At 33.6% G+C, this 23,824-nt stretch overlaps 1 protein-coding gene and 1 long non-coding RNA gene across 2 annotated transcripts; one reads left to right on the top strand and one right to left on the bottom strand.

The window, feature by feature from the left end:
• Nucleotides 1–1,438: 1,438 nt before the first annotated feature.
• Nucleotides 1,439–12,692, bottom strand: IntS3 (integrator complex subunit 3). The gene is given in 16 exon segments (XM_017906288.1): nt 1,439–1,760; nt 1,862–2,435; nt 2,510–2,877; nt 2,981–3,074; nt 3,161–3,706; nt 3,802–3,940; nt 4,354–4,549; nt 4,621–5,182; nt 5,261–5,859; nt 6,297–6,376; nt 6,379–6,456; nt 11,308–11,506; nt 11,593–11,693; nt 11,772–11,925; nt 12,064–12,273; nt 12,488–12,692. Coding segments are annotated over 16 exon segments (3,999 nt in total). The 5' UTR covers nt 12,512–12,692; the 3' UTR covers nt 1,439–1,685.
• Nucleotides 12,693–18,964: 6,272 nt separating this feature from the next.
• Nucleotides 18,965–21,685, top strand: LOC108551937 (uncharacterized). Its single transcript, XR_001890518.1, has 4 exons — nt 18,965–19,850; nt 19,929–20,047; nt 20,557–20,694; nt 20,970–21,685. It is a non-coding gene; the product is annotated as an uncharacterized LOC108551937 (long non-coding RNA).
• The last annotated feature ends 2,139 nt before the right edge of the window (nt 21,686–23,824 follow it).

The raw sequence follows: 23,824 nt of genomic DNA, 5'->3' as shown, positions 1-23,824 counted from the left end.
TCGCTATATGATTACTTCAGATCGTTTTTTGATAAGATCGGAAGTACAAACTCTCCTCGTGGAAAAAATTTTCATTAGGATCCGAAGAAAACTCTCCGCGCACATACTTGTACAGCTTGAACACATACACACATACATAACATACAAATTCCGTTCTCTCTGGTATGTACAACTAGAAAATACATAACACAGCTACTTATATGTGTACAAGTAACCGATTTTACAGGAAATGTACAGAGGTGAACGGTGATACTTCACGCTTACGTTCTTCTAGGACTTAAGTGTCCACGACGCCTGGTTCTACACTCGTTGGAAGGTGTCTTTATAATTTATCACTGAATTAACACGTCTGAAACAATGCGATATAGATCAGAAGTAACAAAGAATAGTGAATTATAGTCTACAAAAATACTCGAGAAACTGTGATCTTTACAAAATTGTAAACCGATTTATAAAGGATCATATGTAGACATTATTAGGAACGCACTATTTTTATGAATGGAAACACATCGTAGACATTACGATAAAAAAAAAAGAAAAAAAGAGAGAAATCGTACGTTTCTTTTTCCTAGTCAATATTAAATAAATTTGAGTATATGCATGAAATACTCGTAAAAATATTCACTACTTCGGAGAATATACTTTTATGAAAAACAGACAACCTTCCACCGTGCAAAATATAAAAATTCTTGCGTCTTGAGAATGATTATGCTTACTAAGCGCAGACGTAAAATACATTTGGTCGTAAAACTGTACGCTTCATGCCGGAGCGAGGCGTTCTTAATACATCCTTATTCTCCTGCAGAAGGTCCTTAATCCTAATAAAAAGCTATCAACGATTCGTACAAATTGCGTTCACAGTTTATGGCAACAAAAGTAACCATCTTTTCTTTGTTAGCTATTTTGTGAGACGCGAGTCTTACCGATATATCGCATAATGAAAAAGAAAAGGAAATAAATTTGGACAATAGGGTCAATTACACTAATCGCAAAATTAATAAACAAATTATTGGTAAAACTAAGCACAATCGTGCCTTCATTCTTTGATGTTAACCACAAAATTGAATGTGGATAACGAATTTCCATTTCTCTCTTCTCTTAGAAATAAAGTGATCACGGTGAAAGATACTTCGTATCGCTTTATCCCCTGCAATGTTGCCAGATTCAATTTTCGACTCTTAAATTCATGTTTTTGTATATTTAAGAGTATATCAAAATAATTTAATTTATGACTAGTTTTGCCTCTCGGTAACTTTATCTGACAGATACGTGATAAAATCCTCTTTTACTCCTGAAAACAGAATCTTGAATATCGATCTGCCACAAGTTAATCTGTCATATGTATTTACCTAGAAAAGCTATAACCAGTATTTATAAATTTTTTTCCTCTCATTAAATATCACATACATTCTAAATATACCTTTCGTTAGAATGCGTTTGACACAGATAATGGAACGATGAAAATACAGAATCTGGCAACGTTGTTGATATAGAGTGTTTGCGAAATATGTGCAAGATCCTTACGATCGATATTGTTTCGCATTCACTCTCGACATACACTATATTTACAAGTCGCGCTAGATATATCTATTACGTACACTATATTATCTTACTATTCTTAAGGCTAATTTAGCTTGCTGCACACACGTGACGTGGTCCATGTGACATCTGAAGACACTGGGTGGTCAGTCGCTGTCGGAGCCCACTGGATTAATCTTTTTTCTCTTTTTCGCTTGCTTTACATTTACAATTTCTTCTTCCTGTGTCATTAGAATTAAATACAATTAATAAACAAGAAAAATTACAACAGTTCAAATATTACCAAATAAAAGTGCTTTAAATAAAAGTCTTTTAAATTTACCTCACTACTAGATGTACTGTCCAAATGATATCGAGGAAGCGGCCTTTTTGAACTAGACCTTTCCCTCGTATTAGCACCAGTTTTTCTATGACCTTTACCACCTGCACCACCACCACCTCCAGCCGATGCTGCCGCATGTTTTCGTGCCGAACTTGTTGGCGGAGGTGGCGGAGGTTCATTTTCTTCGTTAACTTCCGCAAGAGCGAATAAATCTCCATAACTTTTTCTTAAGGAATCACTACTCGCTGCTTGTGCTTGTTGCAGAGCTCTTTGCATTCCTTCGGAATGATAAAGCTGCAATTCAGCAGATGACATACAATGTTGTCGTAATTGGTCTAAATGGCCAAGAACTTGTTCGCCACTAGGTGGACCAGGTTGTTGATTATGTTTAGCGCCAGATCGTTTCCGTTTGTTTGGACTCGTAGCAGGATAACGAGTACTCAAAAGATTTGCAAGTAATTCTCCAAGTTTTTCTTCGTAATCGCGGCACCAATAACGTAACGCAGCTACAACAAACATATCTCCATCCACGTTTTGCCGTGCAAGCAATTGTCGCAGAAGTTCTAACGTTGGCCTATTAAACGTAATTAATATTAAATTAGGTTTTTCTTCTTAAGCATCAAATTTTTTAATAAATAATTTACTTACTTTTCTTGTTTAAGCATAAACAATATCGATGTTAGTGCTTCTGCATGATCTCGAAATTGTAATTTCGGTAAAACAGGTAATACATAATCGATTGGAAAATCATGGGCAAAAATGAGTTGCCAAAAACAGTACTGTTCAAAAGTTTCCCAATTTAAACTTGCTGTTAGAAGTGACGTAAATGACTCTTTTTTTAACATTTTTAAATGTCCTTGCATTATTTGACAAACTAATTCTTGTAATTGGCATGCATCAACGGTCGAGACAACCAAATGTAATAACTGAACATTTCCAAGAGCCACATTTTGAAATCCCATATATATATCAGGCACAAGATAACACAACATAAATATGTTATCTTCATGACAGAGCTATGAAAAATAATGTACATACGTGGTGAAATAAGACAAATTAAAGTAACAAAATAAATTATTATTGTGATATTACAATTTCTTATTTTGGATATTTACATACCTTTAAATCTGATACTAAACACGCATCTAATTTCTTCTCCCGATGTACACAAAAATCTTTATATACTGATGCTTTAACATCATTTAACATATTACTGTAATAAATAAAATAATAGAAACATATAATATAATATAGACCTACTTTTTTTTACATTCATGTAATTTACATTTTACTACCAACCTCGGTTCGCCTTCCCGCTTTTCTTCTTCTCTGCCCCAGACTTTTAAAAAGTACAGTAACAAGTAACCTATCCTTGGTTGAACGTTCTGAATCTCTGCAAGCACCCGTGCTAAAAGTTTCCGCCTATTGTCCTCTTCTTTACATAACTGAAACTGATTTCGAAACATAACAAACAACGGCGTGCTTATACTATCAGTCAAGGCTTCTTCATTCAAATTATCTGATGGAAATATTTGGGATGTAATTTGTGAGGATAAGATAGTTGATATGCAAGAAGCTAATGCTGGTATAGTTTCTGCGTCTATTTCATCTTCTACAACCATTTGTACTATCCTTTCCATCGTTTGACACCTCACTTCATTGTCTGTTTCACTGTGCAAACTTTCTACAGCAGTCCTTAACTCTTCTGGTTCTAAAATTAAATTTAACTGAGATGCAATATCTTCTTTCTTCACAACACAATTTGCATTTTTTTGTTCATTTTTCAACTTCACATTTGCCAATGGAACATCTTCTTCATCTTCTTCTTCAACCTTAGTCACTATCCTGTAATATTACATATTCCATAATGATATAATCATACTTTTACATTAACAATTATAGTGTTATATGGAAAAAAAGGATATAAAATCAGGACTAACCTTAATGGCATTTCTTCTTCTTCATCACTAAAAGCTGGTTCTGGGTCTTGATTTACATGATTATTTTCGACTGGTATGTTTGCTGCATTTTCCAATATAACTCCTGGTGTTAGATCCTTACTAAGTTCCTCCATTTTACCTGAATATACAGGAACCTTATTTCCTGCTTAAAAAGATCATGCAAAAACCAAAGTTAGTAAGCAATAAATGTGCTGTAAGCTTGAAGAAAAGGTGAATAATAAAATTTGTTAAAAGGACAGACCAGAAGATGAGACTAATCTATATTTTAAAAAGAATGATTTGTTAAAACCACAGAATATAAGCCCAAAATTAATATATAATAAATGTTTTTGATCCTTATATCTATTTAATATGTTAATCTTAATGTATATATTTATATTTACATGTTATATGTAATTTTGAATTTTTAGTGTACCTTTAGTAATAAGTATACCTAATAATTTGTGTATGTGCAACAGTAAGCTATTTTTAGTGCTCTCATTTTAAATAATTTATATCAAATAAACATGCAATATTGTATAATAGTTTTACCAGGATCTGCATTAGGTGGTAAACAGAATTCTTTGAACGTTTCTCTTATTTTGCTCCTTAATTCGCGGTCTAACTTAGGACTGTCGAACAATGGATAAAGACTCGGCAAAACCCGTTTCTCTAAAATCTGTCTTAATGATGAAAAGATTCCATTTCTCACTTTTTCTGTTAAGGGTGGATAGAAATTTGGTATTATCTGTAAATAAAGATTACAATTCAACAATTTTAAAACCATGATAAGTTGTTAAAATGTACATATTCATTTACCCTGCATAAAAAGTCTAACAGTGTGGCAGTGACTGGTGGATGGGATCTCATAGAATTGTGCATGACAAGAATTGCAGGTTCAATATTCATAATATTATCTTTCTCAGGTTCAAAGAATAACCAGTCATAAAATAAAGCCAATTTAGCATTACTTGCAGCCACAGTTGATGTACAAGTTGTAAATAACCATCCTATTACTGCCCATCGTGGTATGATATCTGAACATAACAACTCATTTGTTGGATGAATAACACCAACAATAAATCTTATAAGGTCACATCTCAAGGATTGTGATTCTGGTGTAGCCAGGTACTGCCTTTGAAACCAATCTTGGTATCGTTTATGATTACCAAAACGCACTTGACTGGTTAAAAATACTAATTTTCTCTCCATATCAGGTGTAAGTCTAGACTGTAGAAACCTTCTAGATGTTCTAGTTTGTAGAAGTTGAAGGACACCATTGAAATTTGGACAAAGAGACTTTGGATTGAGAAGAATGTCTTTCCAAAGTGCCTCAAATTCAGGTATCCGTGCCACATTTTGTAATAAGCGTACCAAATCCCTAAAAAAATTATATTATTTTTACAACATTTTCCTTTGCTTTGTAAATATTAATAAAAAAGAGTGTTAAATCATTTACCTTCCAATAACCAAACAATCAACCATGCGTTCTCTTATTAAAGATACAGTAAAGGTAACTTCTTTCTGACGCAAACCAGATAAATGAGGTGCAATATGATCTTCTATTAATCGTAAATAAGTGTAAACAATGGATGCTACTAAAAAAGGAAACTTATCCAGCCAAGGTCGATTTTCTTGAAAAATATCTAGAAGTGCATCAACTAAAAACAAATTTCGTGGTGAAATATCACCACCAGCAGCATGCCTTAATAAACTTAAACAAAGGTTATCCACACTAGCTACACTAGTTCTTATCATTTCCCTTAACAGCCATAATAACTGACTTCTGGTCACATCATTCAGTCGTAGGTATCTTTCAAGTACTAATTGATTAAGGTGCCCTAACACAATTGCAAGACCATCTCGTGTAATTAATGTCAAGTCTCTGTAACTTTTTGCAGCACTTTGTGGATCTGTCAAAATGACTACCAACAATCCTAATGAAACTTCTTCATGTGTCTTGTCTTTACACACAGCATTATTTAATGTATCATGGGCTTCTTTTTCAGATAATCCTGCAGTCAGGTTTTGAAGCACTGTATAACATCTTTCAAATTTCTGAAAATGAAAAAAGAGAGAGAAAGTTCTTTAATATCAAGTAACAACAATATCTTTTATAAATGAAACATACACTAAATACAAAGAACGTACAAGAACTGTAACCTATTTGAAGTTCTGTACTTCACATTACAGGTCATGTATTTGAAAACATGTTGATGTCATTAATAAAGCTATTTTAATTTTAGCATCACATTAACAAATTTAATAATATCTCTCATCGATATGCCATTCCTGTAAGATTTCACTGGATATTGTTCATTAATAAATGATAAAAATTAATTTCATAATTATGCAAATGATTCAAATATTGCCGCTAAGACGCGTGGTTCGACGTGTGGCGCCGCGCGGTCAGCGACGTGCGCGACCGTCGCAACAATGGCGGAACCCCTAGCACCCGATACGTATCCAGTGACTATTTGAAATATTTATGTTACCTCTTCCAAGTCGTCCTTATTCTCTATGCAACTCGTGCTAAGTAGCCGGGACGCGGGAGTTTTCGTCTGTTCCATAGCTGCTGACTGGCCCACGGCCGTCCCGTAAACGTTATTCTAGGCCCTGACGAGCCCTCAGCCCTCAGCCCTGTGCCCCTGGCCGCTTGTGCTCGCCTCCGTGCATCGTGATCGTCTCACTGCCTGTTCGTTCTCTATCTTTCTCTCTTTCTTTCTCTCTCTCTCTCTCTCTCCTTCCCCACTCTTCGTCTCTCGCGCGGTCTCTTCACTCTGTTTATTCCTTACCACGGACCTCCCCGACTCCCTGAACTGTTCCGATGCGATTGCGCATTGATACATGCGCCTCGTCGCTTCTCGGCCTCACTTCGTGACGTGATCGCTCCCCACCAGTGATACCAATCACTGGCTCAACCAATGGTCGTCCACCAACCCGTACACACTGATGGACATTGGTGGGGATACCGTAGAAAAGTAGTGCGGCTAGCAGGAACGTATTTATTAAAGGCGCGCATTCGGAGGACGGTCACCTCAAAGTGTCTCTGAACCTTCGAAGCAGTGTATTTGCTGTGCCAAACTTTGTGAAAAAGGGTTTAGTCTTTTCGCGTTTAAACGATTCGTTTGAGGTGTCATACGATCGTGTATTGATTATTCTTTTCTTCTAAATACTATAGAATTGCATACACGCGTATATTCGTACGATTGTATATCAAATACTTCATTATATTCTGCATATTGATGTTTATTACTATTAGAATAGATACAAACGTGTAATGTATTAATATACACAAATAATCGTGTGTTTTAATGGTATTTTAATCGTGTAAAAAGGAATAAATGTTCTTTACGAGTTAAATCATTAATACGCAAAGTACAAATATTAATGTATTCTAGCAAACTGTTGCATACATTTGAATATTTCACAGTAAGAGTTATAATGAAAACTACATACACATTTCATTTTCAGTTATTACGATAGCTAAGTGTAAAGGAAAAGTTAGATAGATTAATGTGTTATTAAAATACAGCCAGTAATAGGAGGTCTAAAATTCATTTGCAAGAAGTGAGAATGGTAACACGAGGTCATCGGCATCCTGACTTTAAATTACGTTGAACTTTATAAAAATAACTCAATCATTGTTGTAGGAATGGAAACAATATAGTGTTAAAAATTGTTTCGGAAATATTTGTGCATTACCTTTTTTTAAAAATTTATATATTTTGAGAAACAAACATGGCATACTTCACGGGAAGAATTCATAAAAAATTATGAAATTTGTTCACACCACACATTTGTTAGGGGTACCTAAATCTACCACTTCATTCATTGTATAGGCACGTACATGGGATTTTCAATTGCGCATGCGCTTGTCTGTACGCACGAAGAGGCTACTCGACTAATCGTATTGGGTGCCCCGGCCACATTTCCCGCTTTTCGTTTCCTCGTGTTACTTTTTGAACGTCTTTGCGTTCTTTTCTAAATTCCTGTTATTTTGTGGTTTAAACTACACTCGAATATTTAAAAATTTGCGCATTTGTTGTAATTGTATACATTAAAAACATTCTGTTGCGTTTGTAGCATTTCTGCGTATCAATACGTTCGTGCAACGTCAACCTAACCCCCAATAAGTGCAGGAGCCACAAATCTGGCATCACATTACGATATGTGAAGCTTTTCTCCAGGTATCCGTGGTGCTACAATCCTTTTTTCCTTTCTTTTTTAAATTCTAACATACACTATATAATTATTTTCTTTTCTGATTACATTAGTTTTTGTTCCTTGGTTATGATTCGACTTGAGGACTTCTTTAGCTGAAATTTTCCATGCAGATGTTAAAATTTTATTGTTTTAATGTTACAAGTTTTAATAAATAAAATGAAAAATTTTCCATATTTGATGTTTATTAGTTTAACTGTTTCAATAACATATGTTGATGCGTTACGTGAAGTTGTAAAAATTAATTATATATTCAGCTATTAGTATATGGAATGTTTAAACAATGTACCATTCAATCTTAATAGTTGGCACAATAAAGTATGACAAACTTTATTTAGCAAAAAATAATTTCGTCTAAACTTAGTATAGCATTATACCTGAATTTTATTCACTGAAGTCATGTATGTAGTTTAGATATATTATTTTCATACTTCATATATTACTATTTTCTTTGTCCTGTAATAGAATTAAATGAAAGAAATAAACAATGAAGAAAAAACAGTGAATATTATTAGTGAATATTATTATTATTATTATTTTATTTTTGAGCAGAAGGGAAGTTCGATATTTTACATTAATATTTAAGTACTCTAATATGTACCTTTCAATGATTTTGAGAGAAATAGTCTGCTTGAACATTCTACAATGCTTACCTACTTGTAAACGTCAATGAACGCATGCGCATAAGAGAGTACCGTGAATAGTCTTTCATCAGGATCGTATAAGATGGAGACACAAAGAGGCGAATATATCCAAAAATGTAGTAAAAATAATTTATTTTAACTTTTTTAATAAAGTCTTTCGTTTATTAGAACTATCTTTTGCAAACAATAGTATTTTTTCACAGTTCATAAAGAATAAAAAATAAATTCAATGTTTTAAGAAATGAAAGATTGTTATTCTATAACAGACTTATTGATTTTTTAATATTCCATAAAATCCTATTCCTTGATACATGTAATTTTATAAAATTATTTTTCTGATGAAAATTTATACATTATATAGCCATCAGAATTTTTGATCTATTCCATTAACTTTCTTGCGCTGATCTATCGCGCCGTTATATTATTTCTTACAATCGTGTATAAGCATATGCAAACTTAATATTTGTTACAGAAAAAGTAAAGTATGCTAATGGTATAATTCTTGATATTTTATACTAAGTGTTATATATATTTGTTTTCTGTTGGAAAATTAATTTGGAATCATACACAATTAGAAAGGATATGTACTTAGTAAGTAACAGCCTGTGCATTTGAATTTACACTTAACAAGCTCTCACTGATTTGCGGATAAGTGAGTTTCAAGCACCTGGCGTATAGCCAATGCGACTGAGAAAAAACATGTTATCACTAACATTTTTGATTAAGACAAATATTGTATTCCTTCGTATTTCATATAAAAGAGTATCAATGAATTCCGACTTTTTTATATTTGACAAATTTATATAAACATAATTTTTTTATATTATTAAATATACATATATATATGTACGTGTATATGTACGTTTATTTATTTATTATATTTAATATAAAAATTTAACGTTTCTATTTCTTTTGTTTTTATATGTCAACAATTTTATAAGTTTAATTTACATAAGGATGTATTCGTGTGTAAAATTTATATATTTAAATAAACAATCACTTTATATTAACATTTTAAATTATAGCAAATATTGCTAATAATTAATTTAAAAGTGATTCACCCATGCATTAGCTAGGATATTGATTCAGTAGAATACTTTACATTGGAATTGATATGATAACTCATCGCATAACGGGTTATAAATGGAAGAGTTTAATATAATGATGTTTGCTGACTTGAGTACAGTATATTGCGGTTAAGTAAAAAGTGTTAATTAATATGTATGAAATGTGTATCAGGAAAAATGAGTTTGTGGACATAATTTTTAATTACATATTTTCACTCAGATGTATTATCATATTAGCAACAATGCATAAATATTTGATGTTATTAATGTCAAAGTAATTAATGCGTAAGCGATCAATTTACGAAGGGTTATAGTATAATGTAATCGTCGCATAATAACAGTTTAGTTTTGCGGAAAATGTCGATAAATTCTAATATTTCAATCTAATCTACTTTAAATAGTAATAAAATCTGTTGAGATAATTGCACAAAAGTAGTGAATAAAATATTACATTTTCTAGATATTACTATTAAATATTTAAGTTTTCCTATCTGTATGTATAAGGTATTTATAAATAATTTGCTTTATATGATTCCATGAAGTACTTAATATAATAAGATACTGACAAAGCTGTGATATTAATGCATATTTATATTAAAAATTCTTTGATACTAATAACAATATTAAAACTTCTAAATTCATTCAAGCAAAATAAGATACGTACAATTCCAGAAAAGTATATTTAAGAATTTTGAAATTGTTGATTGTGTATTAACTTATGCACATTCATTCGTGCAATAGAAGCATAATATACAATGTATATAAAATTTAGAATATAAATGAGATGGTATGTTGTATGTATATATGTACTTCTAAAGAAATTCTGTTTTGTCATTGGTTATTGCAACGGATAAGGAATAGAACAGTTATCGTGCAAATGTAGTGTTTAGTTAGAATTTCATTATGTTTATTGTGTTTAGTGCAAAAAATTGAGTGTAAGTAATCGCCCTTTGATTTTAAGAGTAATATATTCGTTGTATGAGTCATATAAAGATACTGCTTGGGTTGTTTGATCCTAAAATATGTTTATATCAAACAGTGAATGATAAATTATTTTTTGCAATTTTTTTCATTGAAATTGAAACATTTGATGTTTTTAAATACTGATATAATTCTATAACAAATAAAGTTTCTCTTATCATTTGAAATTTAGAAATATTTGTACTACATAACTTACCAATAATTATATTATCATTGCAGCCTTATCTCCTATGATATATCTCAAAAGGATTAAAATATTATTATATTTGATTTAGATGGATTCAATTATTAAATAGGAGATATTGTTTGATATCAAAATTCCTAAACATAAAGTACAAAGAAATACAGAAATTCTGGCACATTTTCTCAGTACTTTAACGTCATTTAACAGTAACTGAAGTATAAAATGTAAACAGTCCCAATATAATTTTCTATTAATATAACATTAATCATAAACATTCAGTGCTTTCCTGAGATACTAAAAAGTATACGAATTTAAAATTTTAAATTTACATAAAAATGCATATATATCAGTATCAAAGCACACTACGATTTTCCTTTCTTGAATCTTTGTCGTGCTTGTGCTTTGCTATATTTGGGATGTTTTTCTTTCTCATTGTTCATTTCATTTTCAACATCATCAGATTCTTCTTTATTATCACCGAGGAGATCCACTGGAGGTTCCAAAAGAGATTTTCTTTGACACTTTACAAAATAACGGAACCCCTTCGCAATGCCAAAACCTAGCATTGCTATAGACATTGTTAATAAGGCCATCAAAAGAGGATGCTGCATCCAATGAAAAAGAATTAAATATTCATTATATAAGTTTGTTTTAAAATTGATTTCTAAATATATTAAACTGATACATATACCGTTAATGTAGGTTTATTTGTAAAAACATAATCGGCAATTACAACTATTACTCCAAGTATAATACCAACACCAGCACCAAGCCAGGGTATTTGTTGGTCAGCTATAAAATAATTTAGTATATTAAAATATCATGTAAACCATCTTTAGCATGATTATTTTAATATTATGAATATAATACCTCGTTTGTCTTTAATTAATAATTTGGATACTCTGTTCATTGCTTCTAAAATTGTTGGTTCATTTGGTTGTAGAGATAAAGCTTTATTATAAGACTGAAGTGCCTCACTAAAGCGAAATGTTTGCGATTCTACTTCAGCTTTTCTAAAATAGCCCTATAAAAAGTTTGAATATATTGGAATTTTATTCATTATTATATAAATATATATCTAACATTCCAAATATATTTCACAAAATTTATTTCTTGTTTATAACTATAAAAACATTATTATAATAATGTAATGTAGATATACCTTGGTCCAATCAGGTTTTAATTGAATTGTCATCAGTGCATCTTCCATTGCAAAATGATACTGATGTAATTTTAAAAATGCAAATGATCGATTGCTATATAAAGAATAATTTTGTGGATCTAGATTAATGGCATGAGTGTAATGAAACATAGCCTCTTCGTATTTTTGATCTTTCACACATGCATTTCCGCGTTCTTTAAGACTTTGTACCTTCAATGAAATTGTGATAATGTAATAAGTGAAACACTGCAATGTTAACTTCAAATTCTTTTACATTATAATGTTAATAACACGTAACGTTTTGTATTAAATTATACTATAAAATCTCATGTTTTGATTATCGAATAATTATTAAATTTGTATCATTAGAAAGTAAAAAAAAAGAAAATACTAAAATATAGATACGAAATTTACAAATGCTTACCTCTACTTCTCGTGTGTTCGACATGATTTACAATAATTTTGATGCTCAATTACTTAAAATAAGTTTTACAAATTATTACTTAATGCACGTGTTATCATTGTCCTTCAGGCAACTCCTAAATAACTTCTTATCTATTAAAAATAGTCAACAGTAAGAAGCAGCCGAAACACCTGCCATGTCTTTTCCACCGGTAAGTACATGCGCAGCGAACATTGACATGTAATACTGCACTGCGCATAGTCCTCCACCCGTTGTCAGCTGTACCGTGTTGAAAAAGCTCAAGTAAGACAAGGACAAACGCTGATTGTACTCTTTCTAATACTCGACGACCTCCCATTGGATATTGTCGTTGAAGAGCCGTGGACGCAAAAATGGGCCAACGATCTTCACCAAGCAAGCACAACTCTTTTAGATGTCTCGAAAAGACAATCAAATAGTTATCAGATACAAAGCAAGTTATTATATCTCAATAAAACATTTTTGATCATTGAATTAGATTTGTATTAAATATATATCTACAACAAAATAATCTATGATGTCAGATCAAGACAAGCCGAAATAAATATGTATCTAAACTCAATTATCTGTATCATGTTTACAATGTCACTACATTAACGAACAATGAAGCTTATATAAGAGAAATTTATAAGGCATTTCGAATGACGCAACAATTATCAGCGAAAGAAAATAAGAACAAAGGAAAATAGAAAAAAGGACAATGATTCTTTTATCATCATTTTAATGTTTGAAATTCTCCATTTCATACAAATTAAGTGGGGGCATTATAATACAAACTTAAAATATATACATCGATATTTCGTGAAACGTCTCAAATAACTATGCAACTCATCCATTAATCCATAATCTATAGATCTCTTTCCGTTATTATTGATTTATTTTTTTGTATGTTTTTTTGTTTCGCTCGAACCTACTTCGTGTATACTGTGCAACGAAACTGGCAAGTCGTTTGAATAAATATTTTTTTTTTGTATAATTAGCCGTCAAAATTGATCACGGCCAATCTGTTGTATTTCTAATAAAGAGCGTCCATAGTAAATGGAGAATCGAATACGTGCTCGTTTTAGTCAGTTCGACGAGTGGAATTAGAGGTCTTTCGACGTTAATGACGAAATACTCTCTTATCCTGATTATCGACGAAACGACAGGCACTAATAGCGAGTGTCGAAATTACTTTATCCGGATCGATTATTTGCATCGATCGCTCGAGAGCAATGATCTCTGTCATAAAACCGTGTTTCAAATAGTTTTTCTGTTTTTTTTCTTTTATTCGATGACTAAAAACTTGCTTGTTCGTTTTCTACTAATATTACATCTTCGACCAGGAATAAATCTTAGCGAAAATAACGGATGTAATGACCATTTCTCGAGCACAATACGAAAAAAAGATCGATACAGCGGACAGATTAAGAATTCTTACGATTATTGGAGGACAAATGGCAAACATTTGCATTCTCGCCAAGTTGCTGTATTTATTATTGCCCAAGTGGGACGGAAGTCACGGATGATTTGGCACTCCTGTTTCATTTTCTAACGCCTATTCACTTACGCGTTCCTTTTTCTTTCATTTTTCTCTGCATGCCTTTTTTCTTTATTTTTATCCAGTTATTCTCTCTCAACGTATATCTGTGGATCGACGATCAAAATATTAAATCATAAAATGGATATATACGAGCCAAAAAAAAAAATTACTACCTGATATAAAACACCAGTTTCTTGGTTAGAAATCGATTTATCTGTTCTCACAGAATCTTCTCAGAAAAGGGAATGGACCAATTTGAAAACAGCATTACACAAGTCTGTCGAAAACAATGGAACACGGTCGACCGAAGTGAGAATGAGATAATTTAATCACGCACGCAGAACACGCGAAAAAAGAACAGCCAAGAAAGAGGTGAATCCGCACCGGGACGAAAACTCGTTTTCCACGCGCAGTCACGTGCGCGTGATTCGATCGTGAGTCGATTCGATTCTCCATTGACATGAATCGCCATGTTCACCGTGTACACGCATCTTACTTTTTTTTTTTTTAATTTTTGCTTTTGTTTTGTTTCCTTATGCACAACCCACATCAGTATTGTTACTCGTTACTGTAAATTGTAAGTGTAAATTGATTTTTTGTCCACGCTTAAAATACATTTTATACATACTCCGCCTACGTTCTCGCATATAGTCGTCACCATAATCGTCGTCGTAATCAATAAATCGTCAAGCAGTAGTCGTCATCAAAAAAAAACAATATATCATAATATATATATATATATATCGTAGGTCGCTTTCATCGTAAAATCCATCGACTTACTCCTTTTTCTCTGTTCTTCTGCAAAGAGAACATCATCATCCTTTTTACGCGTCAATCATATCCCCATCACGCTCACAAGTTCTCATCGTTAGTTTTTCTCTTTTTCCTTTTTTTTTATAATTTTTTACGTTTTGAGTGGCATCCTTGTGGTTTCTTTTTTCTTTTATTCGCTCAATACTTTCAAACGTATGTATTTGACACGCACGGCTCTTGTGTTTTTTTTTCTTCTGCACTCGAATAAAACAGAAGTACGCGGGGAAACGGCCGGAAGTACGCGTGAAACAGAATCGTAGCAGGAAGCGGAGGAAGTTGTTTCGCGCAATAGCGTCTCGGTTTTGTGTGTGCCTCTCGCCGATACAACGAACCGGAGCGTCCATCGTAGAAAGGGGATCCCTCTGTCTCTTTCTCGCCCCGTCTCTTTCTTTTTCGTCCTCCATCTTCCTTTTTCTCCCTCTTTAGCTCCCGCTCTTTTCCCACCGGTATACCGGATTCGTTGCCACTACTCTGACTGTATGCTTCGTCGACGACTTATGAGCGTCGTACCAGGCAAGTTTCGATTCTTGGACACTCGAGAGGTTGCTCTTCTTCGCTTGTATAACGATGTTGCACGATTATATTTACGGGGAATGTCCATGAACTCGGTTGTGCTGGACACACATGGTTGTAGGTATTAATTAAGCATTAGATATAACATCGAATTCGTTTACGTCCAAATATATCGATAGTAGCTGGAGACATAACCTTAACATCGCGATTAACGTTACTTTCTATTCAAGGTTTCGAATGAAGGTCCTTCGATCGGGGAATTAGAGAGAATATTGATGAAGCAATTAGGGGATTATATATTACGGAAAGCATTAAGAATGAAGAACATCATTGTGATAATATTTTTATTGGATCGGAATTGGGACGCTTGGAGTGCCGAGTGAATCTCGTCGAGTGACAAGTTCAGCTTCAGCGAATGATCCCCTAATGACTTCGTGCGGCGTATCTCGAACAGCTTCGGCTATTACGGAACATTGTGTGGCTAAGATAATTTATACACGCCCACGTAAGGCAACAGGCACACGAACGTTATCTAGACGTTTATATTATTTGATTAAAACACCTGCTTGCACTATTCGAATGATATGACTGCATGAAGAACGACTACTCGATTTACGTGTTTGTTTCATGCTTACAAAACGCAAATGGTCGGTCAAAAACAATTTGGACAACTTATACCCGTTTTGTTCTATCAGCATATATACGCAAATTTACATTAATCGAATTTTTCAAACTGCTTGATTATGTTTGTCGGTTGTAGGTTTGCTTTCGGTTTTCATACGATGTCAGGATCTCAGCTACTGGCGTCAATAAAATTTGCCAATTGAGGTTGACAACTTTTGATACACAACGTGTCCCGTGCACTCGACGTTTGGACGAAAAATGTTCCCCGCTTACAGAAGACGCGATTTTTCTCAACAGGTTAATTGCGCTTGGAATTAAATCTCAGAACCGCCGCAACATTGCACGTCCCAGTCTAAACTCGAGGATAACGCAATCGAAAGGTTAACATGTGTACAAAATAACATTAATAATAATAATAATAGTAATAGTAATAATAATAATAGTAATAGTAATAATAATAATAATAGTAATAATAGTAATAATAGTAATAATAGTAATAATAATAATAATAATAATCGCAATAGCAATAATATTAATAACCGTAATAATTAGTGGAAGAAGAAATGAAGGGGGAAAGAAAAAGGAAGCAAAATGGAATTAACAGCCACAGAAAGAACTAATGGATCTGTTCCTTCCCCTCCCCCCCTGTGTATCTCATAATTATTCCGGTGTCGGACAGAGATACATCCGTATCTCTTCTTCTCCCATTTCGTTTACAAATCGATTTAAATCGTTTTCCTCCATTATCGATAATGTTCCACGCGGTCGTTCGTCGCGCTCTCCATTCTCGCCAACAATATTTAAATTCCTCTCTCTATCCACATATCTGCCCTTGTATATATATATATATATACTTTTTTTTTTAATTAGTGAATATAATATTTATATATATATATATTTATATATATTATGCATAGGTAATAATTGCAAATACAACTATGTAATGAATATACGAGCCTTTGTCAGGGAGAGCAATGCAGTCGTCATCAATAAAAAGAGTCACGGGTTACATTATACACCTATTTCACGAGACAATCCCCCCCCGTGGGATTCCGATCGCCCTGTGTTGTTGTGTGTGTTCGCACGTGTGTGTGTTGTGTGTGGTTCTCGTATCTCCATTTTTGCTCGCTGTCGGATCTCTGCGAGCGCGGACTGAAGGAAAGGGAAAAAAAGAAGAGAAAAGAGAAAATAACGTGTACCGTTTCATTCCCTCTGTTCCTCTCTGTTTTCATAGATAACGGAAAGGAATCACTCGTTTTGGATCGTCGAAAGACAACATTGGCCTCGGTCGGTAAGGACGATCTGGCCCTGCGAGAGGATAACAAAAGCCCCCTATGCGTTCACGTTGTCTTTCGTACGTGTCTTAAGTCACCGTATTCTATAAATCGATTCAGTCGTTCGAGTACGCGAGGTGATACATATTTAATAAGCACTTACAGAACGTAACTTTTCCCTGATATTACGCAATATTCCTTGTGTTTCTCGATAGTACGCAGCAAGGGGCCGATCTCGTAATCATCCTCTAGACAGAAGGCAATCATCGTCGTTTCCTCGTCGTTGGAACCGGCGAAATCGAGTTCGATACGTCGTTGCGAGTACGAGATCGGCCCCTATTTCTTTGTTATATTTTTTTTTTTTTTACATTTTTTTACGTTTTTGCTGTTACTTTTTTTTATATACGAGCTAACCCTTAGTTTGATATGGGTAATAGAAATCATGTTCCTTCGTTCTTCTTCGTCCTGATTCTTTTCACCATTTCAGAACCGTGTGCGCGATTAGCACGATTAGCACGATCTTATGTAATTATTCTGTACTCTCTCTTTTCCGTGTATCACGAAGCTTCCTCTCTTATGTCTAATTCGAGATTGTTTCTCGCTCAAGTACATCCAAGAACAATGAGATTTTCACGATCGGATAAGTTCCTTAGTGACCTCGGATATGACGGCACGAAAAGGATCGTCGAACGAAAAAGTCGAATAATATTTAGTTTTAAGATCATTAACCGATATCTACGTTACTAATAATACCTACTATTGGTATAAAAAAAAAGTTCGTCCAATCTCTTTCGTTTCAGTCAATTCGGAAGCTTTACGATGTGTTCGAGCAAAATTCGAAATTACCCAATATCTATATGTACTTCTAAGACTAATTGTGTACTGTACAAATGATGTCACATGCTTAGATCATCAAGATTAATGAACGTTATATACAAAGAATTACGATTTATTCGCAACTTAACCTCTTAAATGTTTAAACGTCTCTCTTCTCTATGCACGTGTTAACCCAAATTCTACGGTAGGTTATGCAACAATGTATATTCTCTACGTTGCACATTCGCAAGAATCGATTTGCACATACCAAAAGGTCAGCTCGTCCGACGCATCATTATAATTAACTAAACCTTAGGCATCAAAGTTTTGCTGAAATGGCGATAACGTTTACCGTTATTTTCGTCGTATGCTGGAGATTTTCAGAGGTCTCCTTTCGTTCTATCGATATACCCGAAGTATTCATTAAACGCTTATTACAATTGCGAAATATGTGTATTCACTGCGCGAACGTTCCTACCGTATCGTATCATTCGATTTAAAGGCGACGGCGAACGAACAATTCGTTTCACGTCATCATGAAGAAACTAACACTCCGATTCATCGAATGAAATCAGACAACAAACATGGAATCAATGAGAACAAATGAGAAAATGGCGATGGTTTAAACTGGGTGCTATTCCATCGTACCATAGACCAACGAATCTACAGTTGATGAGAAACTTATTACACCGAATTACCATCGAACGAAACCTGCACGCAACCTACGTTATTACAAAGGTTCTAGCATCACAGTCAAAAAATATACTACGCGATAAACGGACACGTTATTCCGCTCGACCGGTAACTCACTCATAGATAAGGATCTACCATATTAGCAGGGAAGAAAAATGATAATAATAATACTAGCAACAATTCCAGGTGCAAATTATGCCCGTTTCTTGTTCAATCGTTCGTTTTCATGATTACCTTCTCTCTTCCCCCTTACCCGCCGCCTGTTACGAATAACGACAAACGATTTACCCTTTAGGAATTGCAACGATAAATGAATCTAATTCGAGGCACTCGTTGGAAATATCTCTCTCGAGAAGAAACGTTGAAAAATCTCTTCGTTGTACGCGGTACTTTCCGAAAGCATTCGCCATGTAAAAACTCTAAATTAAATGTTGACGAGAAACACCGATGTTTTGCGACCAATCACATCGCGTTTCTTGACGCGTCACGGAAAAGAAAGAATACGATCAGAAATTCCTTTTTGTCGACAATCGCAATGCCTGCGCGTTCGATATACGTCGCGCCGAACTAGTCACGCGATCTATACATCGATTAATTAACTATGTAGTTAATGCACTTTGTTCGGATTGACACGAGATGTGCCTTACACACAACGTTTTCTCCACATTAACCGACTGAACCGTTAAAATCAAACGTAAATGGAATTATCTTTACTCGAAGATGTAATTTTCTTTGGTTGGTTATTTCCGGAAATTATAAATGGAAAGTTTGCTGTGAACATACCGGAATATACGATGCTTTACTAAGGCCACGAGATCTTTTTATACATGTACCGTTTTAAAATGATGGATTGTGTAATTAGAAACCGGATTTTGTGTATCTAGATAACCACTTTGATGTTTCCTTTTGTTAATTGCAGCACTAGTACGGTACGTAGTTTGTTGCTATTAAGCAGTATTAAGTGAGTAAATAAATTAAATTAGAATTGAAGATGAAGCTTTCGTCAGACAGAAATTGAAGAGCGTGAAAGATCAACAACCGAATATTTGCGATTAGGATGGAATCACGAATCCCTTATGCTATGCGAAATGTAAGTAATACCAGAAGTTTCATTACACAATTTAAAACTAATGAGTGTCAATTAATAAAAGTACTTGTTTGTTTCTAGTTCAGTGACTCTTTAAATTTCGACCAATTTGACCTTCAACCATTGTTTTTAGTAATGTACGATTTCAGAAGATAGGCGACGTGAATCATTACAACGGAAACTCAAATTTTGATTAAACGGTTAGATGGATCTCTTTCTAAGTACTATTATCGTATTTTTAACGTTATAATTTCGTCATAATTTCGCTGAAAGAACTCGATGATTTATTTATTTGTATTCCAAGATCTCAGATTACTGACAAAGGAAAGCAAGTATACTCTGGAATGAAGTACAAAATTCCATTCGAATTCGAATAGCGTGGCATATAAATTTTCAACAGACAACTACGAAAATTATCCGCTGAATGACATATTCGAAAAAGCGATTCAAAAGTGTGTGTTTGGAATATTATTATTAAATCACATGGTTAAAATAAGCTGGGATTTCGTCCATTTATGTAAATAATTTTCTGGAATGAGTTCTTTCTCAAAACATAATATGCTTTTTATGTTTATGAGGCTACGTTTGTGTCTTATGAGTAGTTTTGATTTTCTGTTTAAATCGTTCTCCTCGCTTGGTTACGCTTCGATTACGGTGGAACACTGTATTCATAAGACGTTATATAACAAGAAATTTTTCTGTTGTGCAGGGACGGCCGAAAGAGGCAGTGAAGACACAAAATAGAAGAAAAAAATAAAGTAACTTACGGCTATCCCTGTAGAACTGTACTTGAACAGAAATTCAATTTGAATCAACGAAGAGAAATCATGATACAGGGATAAAATAAGTATGATAAAAATTTAGTCGGATAAATTCATTTACATGATTTCTTTCCAATCAGAGAAATTTTTTAAAATAATTAAATGTCAATTTCTATTTTCTTTTTTTTATGATATTGCATATTTATTATATTCATTTTACACTGCATTTTAACTAGGATTTAACGCATCAATTTAGCGAACAAATTTAATTAATTTTTAATAAGTAAACAATTTTTACGAACGTTCAACAAAGTTTTTCAATTTTGCGCGATCACTACAACGAGGAATTTTCTACTAGCAGGAATACCAACAAGTTTGAAGCCCTTCGCGAGAAGAATGATCGAAGTAGAAGAAACCTCGTTTACGAAGACCTCGTTCGAAGAATGTTCGAAGCGCCGATACACTGACAGAACTCAGCGACACTTTGCGACCATTGGACGATTAATGATTCGACATTTAGAAAGAGAAAGGGAGACCGTGAGAAGTACAGAAAAATCGACAAACACCAATGATACTTATCTAGGGACTTAATGTTTAATACCTATGCGCAACACACCGCTTCACTTCTTTTCGTTTTATACAGCTTCCTCAACTAAGACACGATAGTTCTCTTTTTAAAAATTTGTCTAAGTGTACGTCGTTTCGATAATGATACGTTTCTCCGTGAACAAGGAGGAAATGGGGAGGGAGAAAAACTATTTTTTACACATGATGCGTTTTCGAAACTTATTAAAGCATATTTCTAATAAGTTCCTTTTTCTTTCAACATCGTAGCAAAAATGGTTTTTGAGATTTTTCCTTCCTTGTTACGCCGTCCACACGTACTAATATCGTTCACGTAAGAAATAATGCAGGTAAAATTACGCTAAATAGATTGTATATATACATATAATATATATATTATATATTATATGTATATATATATTTTTTTTGTATTATATGTATATATGTATAGTCATTTACTCTCGCTTCGCTAGAATTGGCACTTGGATTTTCTGCTTTTTCTTTTTTCACTCTTAAAAGCTTCGATCAAAACAAAAATAAAAGACAAAGGGATAGAAAAAGGAAAAAAGAAAGAGAAAGAAAGAGAAAAAGAGAGAGAGACAAATTTTAAATAGTCATCGTAATTGATAGAAAACTTCGATTTGCAAGATCTTCAACTCTCGTTTTCTTTCTTATTTCGCGTTAAATATCACTCGATGAGACTTAGATGATAAGACACTACATATATATTTCCGAGGTTCAACGATAAAGCGTGAATCACTTCTCGCGATCTGCCATCGGTTCAACGATCTGAATGTGATTATTCTGTCGTTCCAAGAGATTTATTCGAGTCTCTAACCGAAAAGGGAACAGAAAAAGGTACGCACCACTCTTCACGTGTGAAATTCGTAGAAACCGGTAAGCGGACACAGGCGTACGCGATCATCCGATAACGTTGAATAGAGAGTGGTCCGTAGCAGAAAGAAAAAAGGCACTATGCTTGCTTGAGGACGAATGAAACACAATGGAGATATTTAGAGTCAGTGAAAGCTAACATCACCGAAAAAGAACTAAAATTTGAAAGGAAAAAAAAAAAAGTAAAGAATGAGACAAGAAAATAAAAAGAAAGAAAACGACGAAGTGAAAGCGAGAGACTGATTTAAACACCTGGAATTTTGATTAATTTCGAAGACATGAATTGGTCACGCGATCTTTGATCTTACAGATACTCGACAATATCAAAACGCGTGCTTATTAATCGCATATGATGAACCCACGTGTATGAAATCTCAACCGAATCTGATATAGAACGTCTCGACAAGTCAAATCTGATACAATATAACGAGAAAAAATGTAAGAAGTAGAAACGAAATTTTCGAACGATTCGCTTCGTGTTCGAAGCTCTAGCAACGAAAGCAATAATGGAGCGATCGAAACTAATCGTTACGAGTTATCAAATGCATTATTAAGAGCACTTACATTCGCAAAGACGCTACTTTCTGTACAAACACCATTTGTTCCAACAGTTTCATGCCCCGTACAAACGTTTACGTTAGCTTGAAGGAACTGTTCATGGGATAAGTCTGTAACATGGATCCATTCTTCTTTAATACTTTGTTATTCATTTAACGCATCTCCCGTTGAGTATTCGAGTCCTTTGAATATATCGACCCTCACGTTAGAAATGCGGCGCAAATCAGAAGCGCATTTATTGCATCGTTTACTTAAGTTGCACTTGAATTCTAAGGTATTTCCTACATGCGTTGAGTGTCTTATAGTTCAGTCTCTTTGACACTGTCTGCATCTGCTTCGATAGATCCGATCATCGAATAATGGACTGCTCTTGTGTATTATCGTTATATATATGTCTGAATGTTAGGGAGATATTTTACACTCTTGGCTGATACTATTTGTACACGCGTTGATTGTCAGAGTAAATAAACGTAGAAGTTTGTAAGAAATTGTTAATTTCAATAACAAAATTATTGAAATTAGTAAAAGAAAAGAATAGCTGAATTCATGTACAAATATTTCATCTCTCGACTTATTACTCTGCTACTACTTTATTATGTAAACTTTTCATTATATTCAAAGCTAAATCGCAATATAGGATTGCTCTGAAAATTTAGTATATTAGTAAAGTATGCTAGAAGGTTACAATATTGTTATATACAATTTCACTTGCCTAATAATCAACGCGTGAATTTAATACAAAAAGGAAAGTTGTAATATTCATAACCTAGAAATGAACTTTTTACTGAACCATCGTACACCGAAGTGAATATGTATGGCACAGTATGACAGTGTTGAAACAAACGCCTGGAAGCTTCTTTCTCTTTCTTTCTGCACATTATACAAATACCTGTTGAATCTTATAATTTTCATTCTCAGTTTCTCCGTAATTCGTTGGCTTCGCTACAAAAAGCGGTGAAGTGTAATGAAATGAGAGTGAAAGGAAACGCATGAATTAATATTTCATAATTTTTATTACATTTTTTTTCGTAAATGCAAGGGGAAAAGAGTGAGCAAAAATAAGATTGTCTATCAATTATATCTACAAAAAAACGGAACGTCCAAATTGAATAACAACGAAATATATTAACCGGTTCCTGTACCTTTTAGTTACAACCCATCTATACTTTGATATTTGCGTTCTTACAATTTTCGTTTATC

The sequence above is a fragment of the Eufriesea mexicana genome, unplaced genomic scaffold (genome assembly GCF_001483705.2).
Source record: "Eufriesea mexicana isolate 0111107269 unplaced genomic scaffold, ASM148370v2 scaffold5271, whole genome shotgun sequence".
Lineage (NCBI taxonomy): Eukaryota > Metazoa > Arthropoda > Insecta > Hymenoptera > Apidae > Eufriesea > Eufriesea mexicana.
The sequence above is the reverse complement of the archived record's forward strand: the minus strand, read 5'-3'. Positions and strand labels throughout refer to the sequence as shown.